The sequence below is a fragment of the Denticeps clupeoides genome, chromosome 16 (assembly GCF_900700375.1).
Source record: "Denticeps clupeoides chromosome 16, fDenClu1.1, whole genome shotgun sequence".
Lineage (NCBI taxonomy): Eukaryota > Metazoa > Chordata > Actinopteri > Clupeiformes > Denticipitidae > Denticeps > Denticeps clupeoides.
Window position 1 is genome coordinate 7848106 of NC_041722.1, and position 21060 is coordinate 7869165.

At 42.2% G+C, this 21060-nt stretch overlaps 1 protein-coding gene across 1 annotated transcript; it reads left to right on the top strand.

Moving 5' to 3' along the window:
* The first annotated feature begins 4582 nt into the window (after positions 1-4582).
* On the top strand, positions 4583-20083 carry secisbp2l (SECIS binding protein 2-like). Its single transcript, XM_028957165.1, has 18 exons — positions 4583-4760; positions 10118-10305; positions 10895-11219; positions 11521-11650; positions 12064-12293; positions 12547-12571; positions 12691-12794; positions 12899-13033; positions 13759-13848; positions 13937-14104; positions 14192-14333; positions 14435-14604; positions 14818-14950; positions 15041-15203; positions 15787-16007; positions 16370-16524; positions 17121-17340; positions 17447-20083. Exons 1-18 carry the CDS (start codon positions 4740-4742, stop codon positions 18064-18066), a joined length of 3240 nt encoding a protein of 1079 aa, XP_028812998.1. The 5' UTR covers positions 4583-4739; the 3' UTR covers positions 18067-20083.
* The last annotated feature ends 977 nt before the right edge of the window (positions 20084-21060 follow it).

Sequence of the window (21060 nt, forward strand, 5' to 3'; positions counted from 1 at the left end):
CTAAAGAAAAAAGTCAGCACAGAAGTAATGGAATAAAAATATATGACTATATTACTTTGAAAATTGTCATCTAATGGATTTATTGCAGAGTAGCGGAGGTGACTGACACAGAGCATCACTGTTCTTGTGTTTTGTAATATCAATTCCGAACCTGAACAGGTTAATCATAACCATGTGACATGTTATATATAATACAAATATAATACTGTAATGAAATAATGATTGTTGTATAGTATATAACTATAATGTGCTCATTCCTGAGAATGCTATCTCTTTATAGATATATGCTGATCAGAGCACTGGCCAGTCACAAATATGTCACAAAATCTTTGGGTCTAATGCATTATAAACCGAAACCAAGTTTATGTTTGTAAACCCAAAAGTCTTATTTGACTATTGCAACATTTACAAGCACCCCTTTGCCCCGATTTACTGCTGTTGCAGCGCTGCCCCTAGCCTGTAGGCCTTTGTAGGTCCTACCTGGAACTAATGTGGATCTAGTTAGAGGTACTTGAAGCAAATGTAAGAATTTATGTGACTATAAATCGTAGCTGGAAATATCTAGGTCACTGACTAAATATCTAGGTCAATTTTGTGTCATCTTCATACTGACTGACTGACTCACTCATTCACTATGCATACATTTTTATGGATGTATTTTTATTGTACCAAACTTTTATTTAACTCAGTTTTCCTGATAGGACGATAAGCAACAGAGATCTGCTGATGAGCTGTGTTTCATGGTGTCTGAAAAGATTTCTCTGATATTTGTAGTTGTTTCTTTTTGGTGTATATAGATAAGAATCAGTTTATTATTCATTTGGGGTACAAACACCAGCTTTTGGACTCTTACTTCTTGCACCTGTAACTTCTTTTAAATGTCTTGTGCAAACATATTTTTGTTACATAATGTTGGACACACATGTTTTTGTTAAATAATCCCAGTGTAAGATCTTAAATTGTAACCATTAACTGGAACAGATTAGAGCTGAAAAGACAAAGCGTCCAGCATTCGAGCATGGCTGCCGAAGAGTTAAATATCACTTTAAACTAAACCTGATCTGAATTGTCTGAGTCAATTTTGACTCTGAGCTATGTCACGCAATGTTTCATAACCTCTTTCACTGCTTATAAAATATTATTAAAGTTTAGGAAAACATACATTACATCTCAGTCAATGGAGAATGTGTACAAATGAAGAATTCACGGAAACAAGAATTAATACAGATTGAATTTCTTTCAATGTTATATATTTTGTTAAGAAAATTATTTTGTTAATTTGTTGAAATTTGTGATAAAGAATGCTGGCTCAAGGAGTTTGTGACAAAAACTGAAGATTTCAAAAGTGATATGTTAGTGCCATCTATGGGAAATAGCATGTAACTGCACTGTGGAACAATACAAACAATAATATTCTGTGTATCCATAATCCTTCATTAGCACTTTCCGCAGCACTCGGATCATAAATATGTTGTAAAGCTGAATTATTTTTCTAATCATAATGAAAATGGAGCCATAAAAGACAATATAAAAAAATATAATTATAGAAATGTCTATTTGAGGAAATGAACTGTTACTGATTGCAGCTTTTTCTTGAATTTTATGACTCTGTGGTGGCCTCAGCCATCTTTTATGGTGTGGTCTGCTGGGGAGGTAGCATCTCTGCTGTGGACAGGAAGAGACTGAACAGGCTGATCCAGAGGGCCAGCCCTGTTCTGGGTGGCTGAGCTATCATCCTTGCTGGACAACATCTCCCAACAGCCCTGAGCAGCTCCTTCAGTGGCAGGCTGTGGCACCCACGATGTGGGACGGAGAGATTCAGAAGGTCTTTCCTGCCAACCACTGTCAGGCTCTACAACAGCTAACCACACATAGAGAGGCTACATAACAAACACACACACACAGTACACCACTTCCATTTTCCTTATGTGCAGTATGTGTATATATACCCACTCTGTACATATGTACAATTTCACAAATATATCTATTTTTATGTATATACTGATTTTTTTTAGTTTTACAACTCACATTCCCTGTTTTTCTTTCCTAGGACTATTATTTGCTTATTTGTACATTGAACTTTTTTGCTGTGACAATGTAAATTTCCCACTAGTGGGACTAATAAAGGATCATCTTATCTGACCTAACTCGATAGCACGCCTGGTTACGGTGTCAGGAATATTCAGGAATATTCCCAGCCCAGTTGCTCATGATGTTGATCAGGTTTCGGTGTCTCTTGCGGTTTGATTCCCCCCCTGTAATTTTTGTTTCCTTGCATGACGTGTGTTTTCTCACGACAGTCGCCCCATTTTTAGGAAAGAATGGATTGTTTAGTTTGACCAGCCCATTATTTCAGGAATGTTTTGAATACATCCCAATCTATGGGTTATTTTCTTCCCAACGCCTACCAGAGAGGTGACATCACAAAAACAACACTGAAAATGTGACAAAAGTTTAAAAAAAAAAAGGGTCATTCAGGAAGCAGGAAAAAGGGCGTCTGTCCTGTAGCAGATTTTTCTAACTGTCAAATGGTTTTATGCATTATAGATGGTGCAAATAAAACGAAGACAATCAAGCGACTTTTTGAATCTGATGGTCAGAAAGAGGAGGGGCCAAATGGACACCAATCGACAAAAGAAAGGAAGGGATGTGTCAGGTCACGAGAGGTCGCTTTGCTGATGCCTTTTCTAAAACCACCTTCACTGAAAGACCCCACAGGATGAAAGCTGCATAAACATGTTGGCTAAAAATGCTTCATGGGACAGTGGTGGCCTAGTGGTTAAGGAAGCGGCCCCGTAATCAGAAGGTTGCTGGTTCGAATCCCGATCTGCCAAGGTACCACTGAGGTGCCACTGAGCAAAGCACCGTCCCCACACACTGCTCCCCGGGCGCTTGTCATGGCTGCCCACTGCTCACTCAGGGTGATGGGTTAAATGCAGAGGACAAATTTCACTGTGTGCACTGTGTGCTGTGCTGCTGTGTATCACGTGTGACAATCACTTCACTTTCACTTTTCTCTGACTACCTCTCTGTTTCTCGAAATATTGTGCTAACCTTGAGGTCATTCCAGTTTGCCAGAAATTGCCACAAAAAATGTTTCAGTTTAGGCCAATGACCTACTCATAAACTTTTTTTTGAAGATCAATCACATTCACACACATACTTGTGCTGTAAGCCATAATCAGACTTTGCAGATTTATTATACTTATATTCTATAGAATTACATACTATCATTAACACATTGACCCAGACACACAAATTCATTAGCATGTAAATCTATGAAAGTAGAAGGAAACTGAATTTTAAGTTGTGGTGATAGTTTTCTGAACACACACTCCATGGCCATATCAGCATCATTCTAGATTTCAGCTATAAAAAAACAATGCAGGGAGTGTCCTGGACTGCAATTCAGATTGTGTCTCCATGTCACCTGATATGTAGGACTCAGCACAGGGACACGTGGAATGGGGACAGCTGCCTGTCCGAATGCATTGTGGCCATGTGGCTGCAGTTGTCCCCAGTCAGGCCAATGGCACAACTGTTGGCCATAATCAACAACGTCTGACCAACAGAGGCTGGTCTCGGAGTACAAAATAAGGCCAACAGGCCAACTGTGTCACCCAGCGTCCAAACATTGGCCACATGAACTTCGGTGGTGTCCTGTTCTCCGGTGTACACAATCCCCATCGCCAATAACAATAACAACAATAGAAAAAAACCCTCTGTTTGGAGCCCACTGCAATGTCCCCACTTCATCCAGTTGTTACCTAGATACCTGCTGGTGCAGCCACTGTGGAAATAAAACATGCTGCTTTCTGCGGCATGACTGCAGAGTTTCTGTGCAAATACACTCCCTGCGGTGAGAAGGACAAGAAATCTCGAGGAAATGTTCTGAAGCAAAGAAGTAAACGGAAATACTTTGTTATTAACTGGGCAGTATGCTGATACAGGAAATTGGTAGTGCTGTTTGCCATTCAACCGCACATTTGATCTCCTCTTCCTGAACGTGTTTTGAATCTCATTGTGAGACACAATATGCAGCTTTTATCATGATTAACAATAATGCATCATTAATATATTTTTTTTCAGACAGACTTTGTTCCGATGACATTTTAGTGAAGCCTCTCAGCAAGCTCCGGAGAGACTAATTTCTTGAAAAACGGCATTCCACTTAATTCGAAAAGTCCTGGAGAAACTGGGAAGCATGGCATTTCCTTGTTGCATGGTTTTATTAAAATCTGTTAAACGAAATCTAATTTTCCTGGGGAAAAAATTACACTTTTTTTGTATACCATAAGGTCAATTAGGCCAAAAAAATGTTAACATCTTCTTTTATATATTAATTGATATTTCATAAAAAAAACTGGCGATTGGGTTTAACCACATGAATGAAACTTTGTAATCTTGAGTTCATTAATAGCCAAATCTTCAGAACTTTGACATTTTTTGGGCGTTTTACGCGACGTTTATAGTCGTGAAGACAAAAACGAAAACGAGTTGTTGTGCGTCCAATTTGCATACAAATGAAACGCGTTTCTTTTGACGCCCCGCGGCCTCCGTACCAGATGACTCCCGCGTTGACGTTGCCCAGTAGCCGTGCACAGACAGCCCAGCGCAGGGCGGCCAGCGACGGGGAGACCTGGAGCCTGTCGAGCGTGCGGACGGGGTGTGTTTCACAATGGAAGAATAACACGGCGACGCGTGACCAATGCGGCTCCACACGGGCGCCTGGGAGCGAGATGGACGCCGGCGGTAACAAGGTAAACAAGGCGCTCCCCGCTCCTGTCGATGCGCGCAGTTCGGGTGACGGGAGGGTAGGCCCGAAACTACGCGAAGAAATGTGACGGAGACGAGCCGATCTCGCCCCCCCAGACAGTCGTGTGCTGCGACTGTGCCACTGAGGTGGCGCGTAAATGTCCCCCCTGTCGCTCTTCCAGCGTGACATCGACGCTAAGTCGTCGGGCGGCTTAAGGGCTTAGCTAGATCGCCAGGCTAACGCTAGCATGCTGCATATTTCCTGACGGATCTTCCGCCGTATCGCCTGCTTTTCTGTCATTCCGTGTGGGCCAGCCGCCCTGATTAATTCTCTCGTTGCGGTTTTTTTTGGTGACCCTGTCGGACAGCCAGCTCGATCATTTATGGCACGAACCAAAACAAATGCCGCCTTCTCTTTTCTTTCCATGTTGTGTGTGTGTGTGTGTGTGTGTGTTTTCTGTTGTTGTAAAACTAGTAAAGAAACAGTATGTAGTGAGATACACTTCAACCGTAAATTCCTGTAGTATTAAAAACTGCGAGCTTCTGTATACCGACATTGGTGGATCGATCACAAGTTTATTGTCATGTAGATCATTTTTTTGCTGTATATTTCTGTATACTTGTACTTCAGGACAGGAGCTAGTAATGGGTCCGTCACCTGTAGTAACCCAGCAGTGAGCATCGTCGCCTCTGTGCCATTGGCAGCCCGGTTACTGGCAGAGTTCACCATCTGGTTTTTCTGCATTTGTAGAATTCCATCTCGGCGACAAAACATTTACCTGCTTTGTTCTTAAGTGACGAGAAGGGGGGACGAGAAATGTACGAAAACCCTTGGAATGTTCATGTTGTAGGTTGTTGTCTTGCTTGTTTTAAACGATGACCCTGAAATTCGGACAGTTTCTGCGCTACTCTACTGTACCAGCACAACAACAGAGCTTCTGTCTTCCAAGAAAGTTGAGATAATGATGGTCAGACAAAGGAGTGAAAGGACAATCAGCCGGAGCGCCCGCCCTCTGTTCCCCATCGGTGTCAGCCCAGCCCAGCCCAGCTCCTGCACATCTGGGCTCTGACTTCAGTGACAATCACCCCTTTGCTCCTAGGCAGAGATGTCCTCCCCGGAACAGACTCTCAACAATCAAAAGTTCTAACGCACGGCCTGACCGAGCAGTGAGGGCAGATCAAAGGCTTTGTTCTGTAGGCGCGCGCACCTTCGGTTTCTTTAATTGTTCGCTTCTCTGCATGCCCCACATACACACAAAAAAAACGAATCTTGCTTTTGCGCGACATTATGTAATTAGCTTATCCTCGGTGGCTGTCCTTACACCACTTAGCTCTTCACTTAATCCACTAACAACCTTGTATAAGGACCCTGTGATGTTCATATAAATGACACTTTCATTCAGGACTGGGATGGCGTGAGGAGTTTGTGCTGAGATGAATATACATTTTGAGTGACGTCCAACAGCCTGATCGACCTTGGGGCCAAACGGCACAGTGGACGAGAAGCGTGCGGCCTACACGCGGCGGCACTTGCGAACAATGGCAGCCTGTTTGTGCTCTGCATTGCGGATCCATTATGCATTCACATTAAGAACAGGAGAAAAAAAGTCTTTTTGTGCTTTTTGAACTTGGTCAACTCGAACGTAGGTTGAGCTGGTGCTGGGGTTGCTGTAGAGTTTGGCCGCAGCAGCCCTGCAGTTGAGTTTTTGTTGATAGGTAAGGCTCACTGTTTTGCTTTCACCACACCCCATTTGGCATCTTTTTGGTTTCGCTTGTGTTCATTTTAGGGGCGAAAAGTGTTTTTTGAGCAGTCACATTTTCATTTTATTTTCTCGTGTTACTCTTGTCATCATTTGAGGCCTGGTTGTCAACCAGAAATGCATGTTGCTAAAAAAAAAAAATGGCCTAAAATAAAATCACATCACATGGCCTGAAAACAGTGATGTATGTCATTTGTGTTTTTACCGAGCAGTCACATGCTGCATGGTGATTCTTACATAGCTGTGGAATGGAACACGGAAACTGCGCTCAGCCACACTGACCAGGAAGGAGAGTCTCTGAAACTGATCAAATGTTATTGGGTATTGGTTCAAAACTGACTAAAATTGCTTTGCTGTTTTTTTTTTTGAACATGCGTACATAGTACCTTACCAAACATGCACACAGTGCTTTTATTCAAGAATTCTCATTCTCATTAATAGAACAGACCATAACTTGCAGTGGTGGACGAAGTACACAGGTTAAAATTTTACTCCAGTAAAAGTAATTGTCCTCCATTTAAATTTCTACTTGAGTAAAATACAAAAGTATTTGCCTTCAAATGTACTTAAGTACAGTGATTTATTGTGGCTCTAATGTCTTCAATTTACTGGTTAAATCAATAAACTTCTAGTATCAATTTTAGTGAAATGCCATTAATTACTCTGCCACTGATAACTATTAAAATGATCATATATGTACCTTTACGACATTTATCAGATGCCCTTATTCAGAACGTCTTACAATAAGCATTGACAGGGACTGTCACCCTGGAGACACTCAGGGTTAAATGTCTTGTTCAGGAACTGTGGCTTTATATTTAAAATGTCTTTGGAAGCTGAATCTGTGAAAACTGTAGGACTGAATGCTTAGTACTGAGTGAGTTTTAAATGGATTTTTTTTTCCATCCACTACTGTATTTACAATATCATTGTTTTGGGTTATCATTATACCATATAACTGCTTGAATTGTATAATATTGGATTTGTCACTTCCCCGTCTAGGGGTTGGGAAACGTGACTATGAAGGTGGCAGTAGCCTAGTGGGTAACACACTCGTATATGAACCAGAAGACCCAGGTTCAAATCCCCATTGTGTCCCTGAGCAAGACACTTAACCCTAAGTGTCTCCAGGGGGACTGTCCCTGGAGACTCTGGATAAGGGTGTCTGATAAATGCCGTAAATGTAAGGAGAGGGATGTGTGAGGCAGGAATACACACATACCAGGCTGAAGTGAAAAATTGATTTACAGTGGGTCGTGACCAACCAACCAAAACCTAGAGTGCTGTACATAACACACACACACACACACACAAGGAGATACTATATACAGTTCACACGAAAAAGCACAACACTGACTACACTAACACTCTAGCTTTTCTCCAACACTCCCAAACTCTCCTCTCTGTCCTCCTCCGGCTCCGCAACAAGGGCCCCGTCTGGTGGCTGGAGTTGTCCTTAAATGCTCTTGTCCAATGAGTTGATTGGCAGACTGATGAGGGAATAGATAGGTGGAACCATCAATCCCAAACTCCATGCAACACACAGCCTGAAAGGGAAACACACAGCAAACACCGAGCACCCGACCACTCTACGGCCCAAGGGACATAACAGATTACAGATGTGGTCTATGCATGTGAAAAGACTGTACATACGATCATCTAAATCTATTTTGACTTGGTAATGCAGCACACAAAAAAATACACAAAGCAACTCCAGAGTCTGTGCGAAATAAAAAAGGTTTTGGTTTTGTTTGGTGGAGCTGGGTACGCGCAGTCGTCTCATGTGCAGTTTACAGCCACTCAATGCACGATGTAACAGATAGGTATCAAACTCACGACCCGTGGGCCACATCCAGCCCGGCGCGTACAATTACACCCGACTTGTGAGATCATTTAATATAGATCTATTATTATGGCCTGTCTAGCTAACTTTGTTGAGAAACTAGCCATTACAAAATTTACATCTTGTACCTCTACCTGTTTCCTTGGATTAAATGGTGAAATCTTGTAAAATGAAATCGTATGGGGCTGAGGCAGGCACAGAAGGCATTTGAAAATGAAAGAGTCTGTAATCCGATTGGTGTGCTTATCCTTCGTATCCTTCTGAGGCATTGTGAGTAAACAGTAAGATTTTTGACATTGAAATGTAAATTTGTGAAGAGTAAATGTAAAAAGGATATGCACAAAAATCTACTTAATTATAGTAACGAATTACATTAATTTAGTTACTTTCCAACACTGTTAACCTGAGATTAAATTGAACTGAGTCGGTTTCAGAAAGTTATCATTTTTTTTTTTTTTTGGCTTCTTTACTGCCTGTTTCTTGCAATCACTAATTTGATACTGAACCCTGGCCAATGGTGTCCAGTCTTATCCAGAAAAGACCAGGATTTAATTAGTTTACCAATTAGTGGCTTGGTTTGCCTTAGTACTTGAACATTTGACCTAGTAGCAGGATTCTTACAATCAGTAATTTCAGAGAACATAAGATCTTGAAAATTTGCCTTTGAGTAATTGAAAAGTCATGGAAATGCTTCTGTAAAAATGTGTAAGAACCCGGTAGTTTCCAGAAACGTGCGTGCACTCTGGCCTTATGTTGATAAGATTGAACAGCCTTGTTCTAGGTTAAATGTTCTGGCTCACTGCAGCACATCTTTTTTTCTAGAACTGGTCCAGCTACCCTATTACTTCATCTATGTACAGGAGGAAGAAAATAATGGTAGTGACTTGCCCAATTGTGCACTTAATATATTACATTCTCATTATTTTCTCGTTTTTTTTGTATTGTTGAAGGAATGGTAGTTTCCTTGTGTCTAAAACACCAGAGTGCTTGTCACGTTTGTGTGTTTGTAGCCAAATTTTGTTCAGAGTGGAAGGATAGGTGTCATGTCGTCATTGTTCAACTTAACGGCAAGAAACAGACGTGACCGAGATTACGAGTAGTTACGTATGTTGGCTCTGCTTTCCGGTGGACCTGACAAGGTGCAGAGTTATGCCTCTGGTCTTTGAACTGTAATTGCCTTGTTACGTAAATTATTGTCCTGCTCTCGTTGACGTATGAAGGTGTCTGCTTATGAAAGTTATAATTTGACCTGGGTACATTTTCACTCGAGACCTATGCCATGCTTTGTGTGAGATTATCTCTCTGTGATTCCACGGAGCGCAGTCGTGTATTAATTGCCCAATGTAACATTTATAAAACGCAAGCGTCATTGTTCGGTTTATGTAGCACTGAAACTGCAGCATTATTATCTTCATTCATGGTGAAGTTGTTTCCATTCCAGATATCTGATCTTAGTCAACAAGATATAAAAATTGCCATTATATTTAAAAAGTGTCTTTTATTATGAGGCTAGATGTTTGAAAAGAAGGAATGTTTACTATATCCAGTCTCCTATCATGTGTGACCTCTTTTGCCACCTTCTGTGTCGTATCTGATGTCAAAGTTTATGCTTGTTCGCGAAAGGATGACGTGAACACACCATTCATTATGTGTCAGCTTCATATTTCTATTCTTATGTACTAAATAGCTGAAAGGATCTTTTTTTCTTTTGGGATCCAAATTGATAATTAAGGCTATTTTGAACATTGTGTTTTCTCAGGATGTGAAACTTTCTGCCGAAGTGGAACCATTCACACCCCAGAAGAAAGGTCTTGACACTGCCCTGGTGACGATGAGCCTTTCAGGAGAGGGAGGAGGCGGTGGTGGAGGAAGTGGGGTAGACCCTTCCCCCATACCTAGTTACCTAATCACCTGCTACCCCTTTGTCCAAGAAAATCAGCCCAACAGGTAAGGATTCAGATAAGATGGAGCATTTTAAGACATTGTGAATGGAAGTAGTCTAGTTAACACACACCACAACACCTGTGTAGATTTCCACTGGAAAGGAAAATCCCTATGCGGGTTTCCTTATGCCAACCCCCATTTGTATAGGAAACTTGTGGCGCTTTGACAATGTAACAATGGCTATTTGTGTCATCAGATTTATGCCAGAGTTTATGAGTTGCCTCACTCAAGTGAAAACCGAACGCCTGTCCTTCTCTGATGATGTTACATCCTGACTAGATCTGGCTTACCCTTTATTTCCTTCCCACTTTGAATAGCAGGAAATGGCCACTATAGAAAGTTGGCTGTAAAAGGCAAGTGTCTGGACTTTAATGAGAACAAGAGCAAAGACATTTGCTTTTTATTGTTGTTTAAAACATTTCCCGCCTCAACGATCATCTCGAATTATGTTGGATGTTTGGCCAATTTTCAAATGTACATTTTTAGGATTTATACTGACTTTGAATAGTGGAGCAGTAGGTTATTTTGGCCACGAAATTCGTGCATGTGCAAGCAAGCCTGTGTAAATGTACTGATTGTGTGTTTGTTACAGGCAGCTTCCCATGTACAACAGTGACATGCGATGGCAGCAGCCCAATCCCAGCCCTGGAGGTCCCTACCTGGCCTACCCCATCCTGTCCTCCCCACAGCCACCCGTTTCCAGCGACTACGCTTACTACCAGTTCATGCCGACCCCTTGCCCAACCATGATGGGCTTCTATCAGCCCTTTCCAGCAGCCTACGCTGGGCCGGTGCAGGCAGGTGTAATGAGTCCAGTCTCCACTGACTGCAGTGACCGCTCCCTGCCGCCAGGCCAGCCTTATGGAGTGGCCGGACAGAGAGGCAGGGGCCTGACCCGAGCTGCACCCTTGCAGAAGGTAAAAGTCTTTTAAGGGTACACTTTATGACAGCAGTCTTTGGCCTTTAATATGTTTGTGAACACACATAGTACCATCTAATTAGCAAAACAGTACTTTAAAGTAATTTGCCTTCACCTTGCATCTGCTGGAACAGTCCTGTGTTTTTTAGATATACAATAAAATAGTATTGCTGCACAGATAAAGAAAAAGTGGTTCATGTAAAATAATTTAAATTTGACAAAATAAAAGGATTTTATTCGCAGCAATTGCTGCATAGATCCATAGATTATTCTTCTTTTTTTTTTTTTGCTTATAACAGTCAGTGCTTCAGCCAGCGAGGACCAAAAAGCCTCCTACGAGAAGCGTTGCGGTCCAAAAAGAAGTGGGAGCTTCTGGGCCCGATGGCCGGTCAAGAACAGTGCTGCTGGTCGATGCTGCTCAGCAGACAGGTGAGATTTCTGTGCTTTAGTATGGTGACAACACAACACCGAAGTTAAGAACCAGCAGCTCCTAACCGGGCAATTCTGCTTCTGATAAATGTGTCATTTTGTGTTCTCTGTATCCTGGATGATACCGTTATTAATTAAATGCATAACGATTATATCGTTATGCATTTAATTAGAAATGCCGCCAATAAAACAGGCATTGCTGTGCTAGTTTAAGAACAAATGATGTATTTTTTGAATGTATTTGACTGTTTAGTGAGAACTATCTAGGACATGGCTCTATTCAGAACCAGTGTAAAGTTTTCAGGAAGGGGCAGGGTGCCAAACATGCAGTCAGGAAACCTTTGCTGGAATGCAGCTGTTCTGGCTTGGTGTGTGGTGGTGTTGACATGCGACTGCCTCCTCTACCACATCAGATTTTCCAGGTGAGATGTGCAACAGGTCCCTGTCGGACCGCACCAGCCCGCAGCCGTGGAAGAACAAAGCTCGGAGAAGGCGCACGTCGCACCCTGCTGAGTCATCCAGCGAGCATGGCACCAGTGAGGCCGACATCGATAGTGATAGTGGCTACTGCAGCCCCAAACACAACCAGGGTGCTGCCGGCGCTGTCACCACCTCACGACCCAGTGACCCTACAGCCCCATTGGTGTGCAAATCCGAGTCCTTATTTCTTTATTGTTATTTCTGACGATTAATTCTATTTATCTATCAATTTATTTAATAGGTCATGTCAAATGTGTGTAATTGAAGAAAGTATTGAAAGTATTTTTTATGTATCCCCAAAGAAAGTAACACAGTGTATTGCCATGTCATCTTTTCCCCACCCCTTGTGGTTAGTGACAGTGCTGTTTGTCATAGTTGGAATTTATGTACTCATTGAAGTTGTTTCCCTTTTACAGGCTGTTGAAGCTGGTGTGATGACAGGTAACGTGTTTTCATTCTTTCACATAGCTGTGCACAAACAAGCATGTTATACATACCGGGTCATCGATTTGTCAAAATAATTTCTGTAATATATTGCATATTGTTTTCTGTTTTGTTAGCTGTGAGCTGGGTGAATGTAGCCTCTCAAGCTACACAGAAACCTTGGACAGAGAGAACTTTCCATAGAACAGTAAAGCCACCTGAGCAGAGAAACTACATACAAGTAAGAGTCCTATAGAGTATGCTGGTATTTAATACCAGTTTTTAAATGTTATCAGTGGTATGATATTTTTATTTACTTTGTGCCTTCAACCGTTTTGTCCGCAGGACTCAGGTTTTCTTGGCCATAGCTTGGTTATTGGTGGCCCTGCTGACAGAACTGTGTGTGGTCCAAGGAGCACGATGGTGCTACACTCTCAGGTCCCTGCAACCAGTATTGCTCCAGAGCCCCTTTACTTTGAGGTAGAGTTTATGCCATAAACATTATAGGTGCCAACCTTCACTGGTCTCATGATTCAATTTGATTACAATTTTCAATGCCTCGATTGTGAATGCACAGTTTTCAACATTCCTTTACATGATGCAAGAGTTAAGGTCCACCCTTGTGGATGCTTTGATTTGCTGCATTAATAGAAAAATTGTTTGCGGTCAGTCCGCGCTCACATGATGAATGCCAGAAAGCACCTGGTTCAGACATCTACGGCATCAGCTAAGCGTGGACTGAATGCTGACAGTTTTTCTACTCATTGGAGCAAACCTAAAGCCGCTTTCAGGCCAAATCTGGCACGTGATTTGCTCGCCGCGAGGCTTGCACTGCACTTGCTTATCACAAAAAATTGTGTGGTCTTCTAAACTACCGGTAAGACAAAATAATGTTATGTTGTAGATCTCTGGACACTCAGAGACTGATAAGATCAGCTTTTCCTCCATTCCCGCTTTGTGTGTGTGTTTCGAAGTGGCAGAGCACATGATTTTTGGATTCTGCCGCAGCCAGAAAATCACCAAGCAAAGTTATTATGATATAATTGATTATGTTCTGCACTGCATCGATGCAGAATGGCCCACGTCTGCATGGCGATGCATTGATAAGAAGATTAATTTAAACACCCCTAATAAACATTCCTGCTAGATGATGTCAGTTATGATGAATGAATATGGTACAGTGATCCTGTTTGCTGGTTGTGAAGGATGAAGATGAGTTTCCTGAACTGTCTGCTGGAGGGACAGCTGCACGGAATAAACCAGAACAAATCCAGCCCAAACTGCCCAAAACACTGGTGAGTGTTGTAAGAAAGTTGCGTCCTGACAGATCGTCTGCTGTAACGAAAACGGACAAATAGAAATGCATCCTTTCCTCTGCCTCAGCTGGACAACCTGCCAGATAATTCACCAATCAGCATCGTTCAGACGCCCATACCAATCACCACATCCGTCCCAAAGAGAGCCAAGAGCCAGAGGAAGAAGGCTCTGGCTGCTGCCCTAGCTACAGCTCAGGAGTACTCCGAGATAAGCATGGAGCAGAAGAAACTGCAGGTGATATAAAAAGAACATCCTCTGGCTTGGACATTTGTGCTTACAGAGTGAAGTCTTGAATTAAGTCATGAATGTATCCACCTACAGGAGGCATTGACCAAGGCTGCAGGGAAAAAGAGCAAGACACCAGTACAGCTGGACTTAGGTGACATGCTGGCAGCATTGGAGAAGCAGCAACAGGCGATGAAGGCCAGGCAGCTCACCAACACAAAGCCTCTCTCCTACACAGGTACACATTCAATATCTGAGAACATGTGATGTTGACCAGAGAGTCTTTTGGGGTTGAAGTGTTGGAAGACTCATTATGCCTCCTTTTCTGCTTTCCATCAGTTGGCACCACAACCCCGTTTCACGGCAAGGAGTCGCCCAGCAAGACTGCTGTGCTGAAAGCACAGCCATACGCTGCCCCTCACAACATTCTGGACTCGACTGCCCCTCGGATTAAGAGGGGAAAGGAGCGTGAGATCCCCAAAGTTAAGAGACCAACAGCTTTGAAGAAGGTGAATTGACATTAATTAATGTTCTGGAGAAACCTAGAAACAACATATACATTAATCATGTGCAAATCTCCACAGTTAATTTCCCTCTGCCCTTTAGTTTTGTATACTCATATTTTAGCATTGCTAAGTAGTACAAATTGGTACCAGTCGGTGCTAACTGTGCTTTCAAGACATCTGTGTGCCAAATTCACCCCATATTGTGTTGATCATTAGATTATCCTGAAGGAGAGGGAGGTGAAGAAAGGCAAATTTTCTGTAGCCCAGGGTGGCACAGGTTCAGAGGAACAAGGGGATGATGAGCTTTACTTCACGGAAGACCTGTCTCGGGACGGGGTGTCCCAAGATGGTAAGAGCTTGCTAATGTGTTTTTTTTTTATTTTTTTTATGCAAAACATTTTTGGTGTGGGTGTAATTCTCTCAAATCTAAACTTTGCAGAGAATGGCCTGAGCATGCCCAGCGATGCCTCACTGTCACCAGCCAGTCAGAACTCGCCGTACAGCATCACGCCGGTTTCTCAAGGCTCCCCTGCCAGCTCAGGCATCGGAAGCCCCATGGCTTCTTCTGCCATCACCAAGATCCACAGCCGTAGATTTAGAGAGTGAGTGATGATATATATATATATATATATATCATAAACACCACACAAGAAATCATACATGTTTACAGCAGAACTGTTTTATTTTAATATAAACATTAGTTTGTGGTTTAGAATTGTCGCTTAACCATTTTGAAGATTGTTCCTGTGACTATCATTTTGCACTCACCAGAAAAGTCACCAAAATTCTTTGAATGCCTAAATTAAGTTTGTACCACGGAGGGGCATCGTTGCCAAAGTTTTTCCAAATGTTAATGGGTTCTTTTAAAGAAGCGCCATACAATGCTGAATTGTGCAGTGTATGGCTCAGATGCATGGCACATTCCCCCCTCATCAGCACAATGTATGCCACGCTTTCTAAATGCTGCTTTGTCTCCGGAAAGGGCCTGCTGCATGGAGCCTATTGTGTTTGCCAGCCCCAGTCTTACAGATCCTGCATTTTATCAATTGCAAAACTCCCACAGCCTCTATAGCAGTTGCCCTTTAGCTTTTGCTTAAGTTTAACAAGATCATTCAGACCTTCTGGTACATTCATGAAGTAGTAAAATCTCATCTGGATTATTAATTTATTTTTCAATACATGCAGGTATTGTAACCAAGTGCTGAATAAGGAGATTGATGAGAGTGTTACCCTCCTCCTGCAAGAGCTGGTTCGGTTTCAGGAACGCGTTTACCAGAAGGATCCTACAAAGGCCAAGGCCAAGCGTAGACTTGTCATGGGTCTTAGGGAGGTCACAAAGCACATGAAGCTCCATAAGATCAAGTGTGTCATCATCTCCCCCAACTGTGAGAAGATCCAGTCCAAAGGTAAGACTAAATGCTTTCTCTACTGTTCATATTTTTCATTCTTTTTTGCCTTTAGTCAAATTTTGATAGCAAGAAAGAAAGAAAGAATTCCTTCACAGTATAATACACTTATATCCCTGTATAACAGCAATGTATATGTTTTTATATATGTGTGTGTGTGTATATAAAATAAAGGTTTGACTGTAATTTTATATTCTGCTAGCACCTTATAATACTTTCCACAAGAGGGCAGTGTGGTCTTACTACAGAAAATGAAGAAATATGCACTAGACGCTGACTGATTTATAGACACTTGTCTATAAATTTAAAATTATTGTGAATGATTATGAAGACTTTAATGGCATGTTATTCTGTTGTAATAGGTGGCCTGGATGAAGCGCTGTATAATGTCATTGCAATGGCAAGAGAGCAGGAGATCCCATTTGTGTTTGCCCTGGGTCGGAAAGCACTCGGCCGTTGTGTCAACAAACTCGTCCCTGTTAGTGTGGTGGGAATTTTTAACTTCTCTGGAGCTGAGGTACGTTCATGTCTTTTATTATCAAGCACAGAGACACAATGTTCCTGTGTTCTAAATAATCTAAATGGATTTATACTTATAGGTCCCCGCACATGAAAATTTCACTTTGTGAGATTAGCCTGTCTATGGTCCTGCAGTGGCTAGAAATGGCGATTGGCGTGAAGTGTGCTTTGGCCAATCTGCTTGAATGTTCAGAGGGTGGCAGCTCAGACAGAATTTACCCCTTTATGTCATCACAAGGGGGGGAAAATCTGGGGAAAAAACGCAAACACAATTTCCTGTCTGCACCAAACATTGTGGTTGGTGAATGGTGTTGATGACGTCATTTCAGTGAATGTCCCCTCAACTTGTTTAGGCCACTCTCCTCCTTGTCCCGTTCTGACATGAAAACAGCATGTCCTGGGGAAATCTTATTGTGCGATAGGGTAAAAGTGGCTCTAATTCCGCACCACATCTGAATTTCGGAAAGAGACTTCAGATACCACAAAATGCAGGACCACAAAAATTTCATGCCAAGGGACCTTTTAATTCATACCTTACCAAAGGTATAAATGCGTTGCAGCATGTGTTTCTAAGAAGCTACTCTGTCTGCTTAGGCTTTGTTCAACAGACTGGTGTCTTTGACTGAAGAAGCCAGGAAAGCCTACAAGGACATGGTTTCAGCCCTGGAACAGGAGCAGGCGGAGGAGGCCCTAAAGAACGTGAAGAAGGTCTCTCACCACATGGGCCACTCCCGCAACCCCTCTGCTGCCAGCGCCATATCCTTCTGCAGTGTCATCTCAGAGCCCATCTCTGAGGTTAATGAGAAGGAATACGGTATGACCCGTTTTATTGTCTACTTAGAGGACCAATTTCACTATTGCTCTAATATATATGTGCAAGACTGATTTGACATTTTTTTTGTTTATGTAATTTTTCTTAGAAACCAACTGGCGAAACATGGTGGAGACCTCCGATGGATTGGAGCCCCCAGACAATGAGCCAAGCAGCAGAACGTGCGCCAACGTTGCTGTGTCCAAGAACAACGAGAAGCCCACCACTGTCCTGCAGGTGAGGCTTGGCCCTGTGTCTGTGTCCACAACGTCTCAGCTCAGTCGAGGAGGAGGACCATCAGAGGGTCCACGAGAGGAGGGGGTGAAGCCTGACGACCGCCTGGAATGGGCATCTCAACAGAGCACCGAGACCGGCTCCCTGGATGGCAGCTGCCGGGACCTGCTCAACTCTTCCATCACCAGCACCACTAGCACCTTGGTGCCAGGAATGCTGGAGGAAGCTAAGGAGTTAGACGAGGAAGAGGACGACTACACGCCTGAGCCCATCTCTGTGGAGGTTCCTCCTCTTAGCTGCAGTAGGATCGAGACCTGGGTCTCCACCACACTGGAGAATATGCAGTTGGGCAAAAGCCAGGAGAGTACAGAGGAGGAGGAAGAGGAGGTGGATGAGGATGGAGGACACAGTGACGATGAAGAGCTGGACTCCTCTGAGCTCACAGAGCCTGCGTTAGATGATAAGGAGCATCTTGAATCAAAGGATTTGGACTGATGGACTGATCTCCCATACCCCCCAAAGGAGGGTACACACACACACACCTCCTGTTTTCTCCCATCATCCCACCAGCAACTACAAAAGCAACGACTCCATCTCCACCAACCCGATCTCAGGAAATGGGCAGACATCGACCAGTCCACAGTACAAAACCAAACACGCACCACGGCTTACACACTCCCTCTTACACAACAGACGAGCCGAGTTCACAGGGACCTCATTGTTCCACACCTCCACCATACTTGAATTACCTTGTACTGACTGACGCTCCCGGCGATGTCTTTTCAAAGGGAAATACGTCCTTTCAGGCCTCTCCCGAGTGTCACACCAGATGCTTTTGAACGTGGCCCTAAAGGGATTTCTATGAAGGAGTTCTTGTTTACTGACTCAGAGGCTGAACTCTGTTTGATTGTCGTCTGTGCTCCTGTCTGTAGCTTTAAAAGGAGAATTAGTTCAGTGTGTAGTTTATTCGATTTGACAAATTTGATTCAATTATCCTCGGCAGGAGTAATCTTAATGAGTTGCTGGCCTAAATTATTTAAGTAATTTTTGGGAGACTCATTTATTTTAAATAACGTTGGTCAGCTTTGCCGAAGTCAGTGGCCCCATAAATCGTCTGATTTGTCCAATTCAGTTGAAATTGCACCGTGTTCTGTGGAAATGCCTAATTCACATTATTTCCTAATCTGTCCTCGTCACAGTGGTTCCAGGATGGTGACGTCTACTAAAATTTTAATACAACTACAAATCCTGATGTACATATATGTATAGAAGGTTCTAGTAGTCCTTAATCTGTTATATTTATCTTACTTGGACAGAATGCAGTTTGGGATTTTTTTAATTTTTTTCCTGTGTGGATTTGTTTTAAGCCGTTGATGAATTGTAGCCTTTTATTACTGGTTTGGTTCTACTTGGTACTGATACATTTTCATGTAAATGTGTTATACCCCTAACTATATAATAGTTAATTAATTATTTGTGTGCAGTGAAAATAAGAGATTAAATGGCACCCCTTTCTTTAATCCTGTCTTTGTCTCATGTTGAAATGAAACAGGAAGACTGGACAGAGCTGGCACTGCAGTTGCAGTTGCAGTTGCACCCACTCTTGACTGTTTCACAGCACGAGTGTAGCAGCAGTCCCAGCACCAGATCCACCCGTTATCCTCCTCAATGAAGACTGTCCTTTCAGAATAATTCACTTGACAGTTTTTTATTTTTGTGAATGAGTGCTCTTAGAAGTTTACCCCGACACGGAGTGAGCATGTTGTTAGATGTGCTTTCAGATCACATGTTGTCACTGTTGTATGCATAAAGACGTGGTTTGAGACCATTCTGCATATGTAATAATGACATCATAGTTGGTCAGCTTATTATCATTTTTTTTTTTTATTGTACTATAGAGTTTTCTGGATCAGAAATCATGGATACGTTGTAATGTTTATTCAGAAGAATTCATCTGATCAATCATCTAGTTGACCTTTGAGTGGGATCTTGTTTAACAAATGACAGCCTATATGCCGTTCCTTGATGTCTTGTATATACATTGTGGGAAGAAAATGTTTATTTGAGAACATCTCTTAAAAATCCATTTGATCTAATGCCCCCAAGTTTTAAGAGTATAGATGGAAAAATGGAACAATGAATTAATTTCACATTGAATTAATTAGACATACTGTATGTGTGCCAGTGACTAGTGAAGGTTTGTTTGATGAAAGGTACTGCGTGTTTCGGCTTTTTGTCAACTCTGCTCTTTTGTTACTGTGTGTCTGAAGAATAAGATAGCAAACGTGTTTCTTTGCACTATGTACATAATTAAAGAAAAAAAAAAACTCTTGTAACTAATGTGAAAAAATGGTTATATGAAGTAACTTTTCCCGTGTGTGACGTCTTTATATTAATATTTAAGAGTTTCTCTTTAAAGACTAGTATCATGTACATGCTTCTCTTACCATAACTGTATTTTAATTCGCCCTCTGACTCATCGTTATTAAAAATGTTGTTTAAGAACTCTTTCTATGGTTTCCTTTGGCCTCTTTCATTCTTTTTCGGGTACACATGGTGCTGTGAAGTCAACATTGTCCCTGCCGAGACGGGAGAGTGACGTTTTTCTCAGCTCAGGCGGACATGCAAATCGCTATTTACTTCCTCTGCCTCCCTTTTCCCTGCAGTTTTCTATTTGAATATCAGGCGAGCCCCCTGCCCGGGTGCGGTCGATCTGCTTGATCTATAATGGGCAGCTGGCTTCAGAAAAATCCAGATCGGGCCAGCTGAGGTTGGATGGCAATAATCAAGCATTTGCTTTTTGTCTGAGTTTGTGCACGTTGGTCTCATTCATAAAAATGTTGCTGATCAATCATGAATGCATCACCATTGTTCTTTGCACTCATCATGACAATTTTTAGTCCAGAGAATAGTATATTTTCGTATTATTTCAGAAAAGGTTCCTAATTTGAGGAAGTGGATGTGTAGGACATTGGAATTGGGAGATCATTTCTTGATATTCCATTAGGTGGTGTGTAATAGTTACAACTTTAGATGTGTTTAAATTTAGGAAGTAGAACAATTAAAGTGCCACAGGAATGTAAAATTGCATTTAGACTTGTGATTTAATGTGATTTAACATGTGTCTCATTGTACGAAATGACTTGTTCCACACCCTCTTCCCCCAGCCAAACCCTAATGTTAGGCGTGAGTGACAAATTCCAACCTGCTCGATATTTGCCACTCCCAAACAATCAATCTTTTTTAAAAGCCTGTATTGAACATTTTATGTGAGATGTAAATTAATCATAATTTCATTTCTTTGATCAACAAATAAAACGTGCATTAGTTCAGTTATACGTGAGCCTGCACCATGCAGGACAGGAGAGCCCTACAGAGGGTGGTTCAATCATCTGTACCAAGCTCCCTGACCTTCAATCAATCTACAGCAAGCGGTGCTGTACCAGGGCCAGGAAGATTGTGAAGGACCTCAGCCACCCCAACAATGGA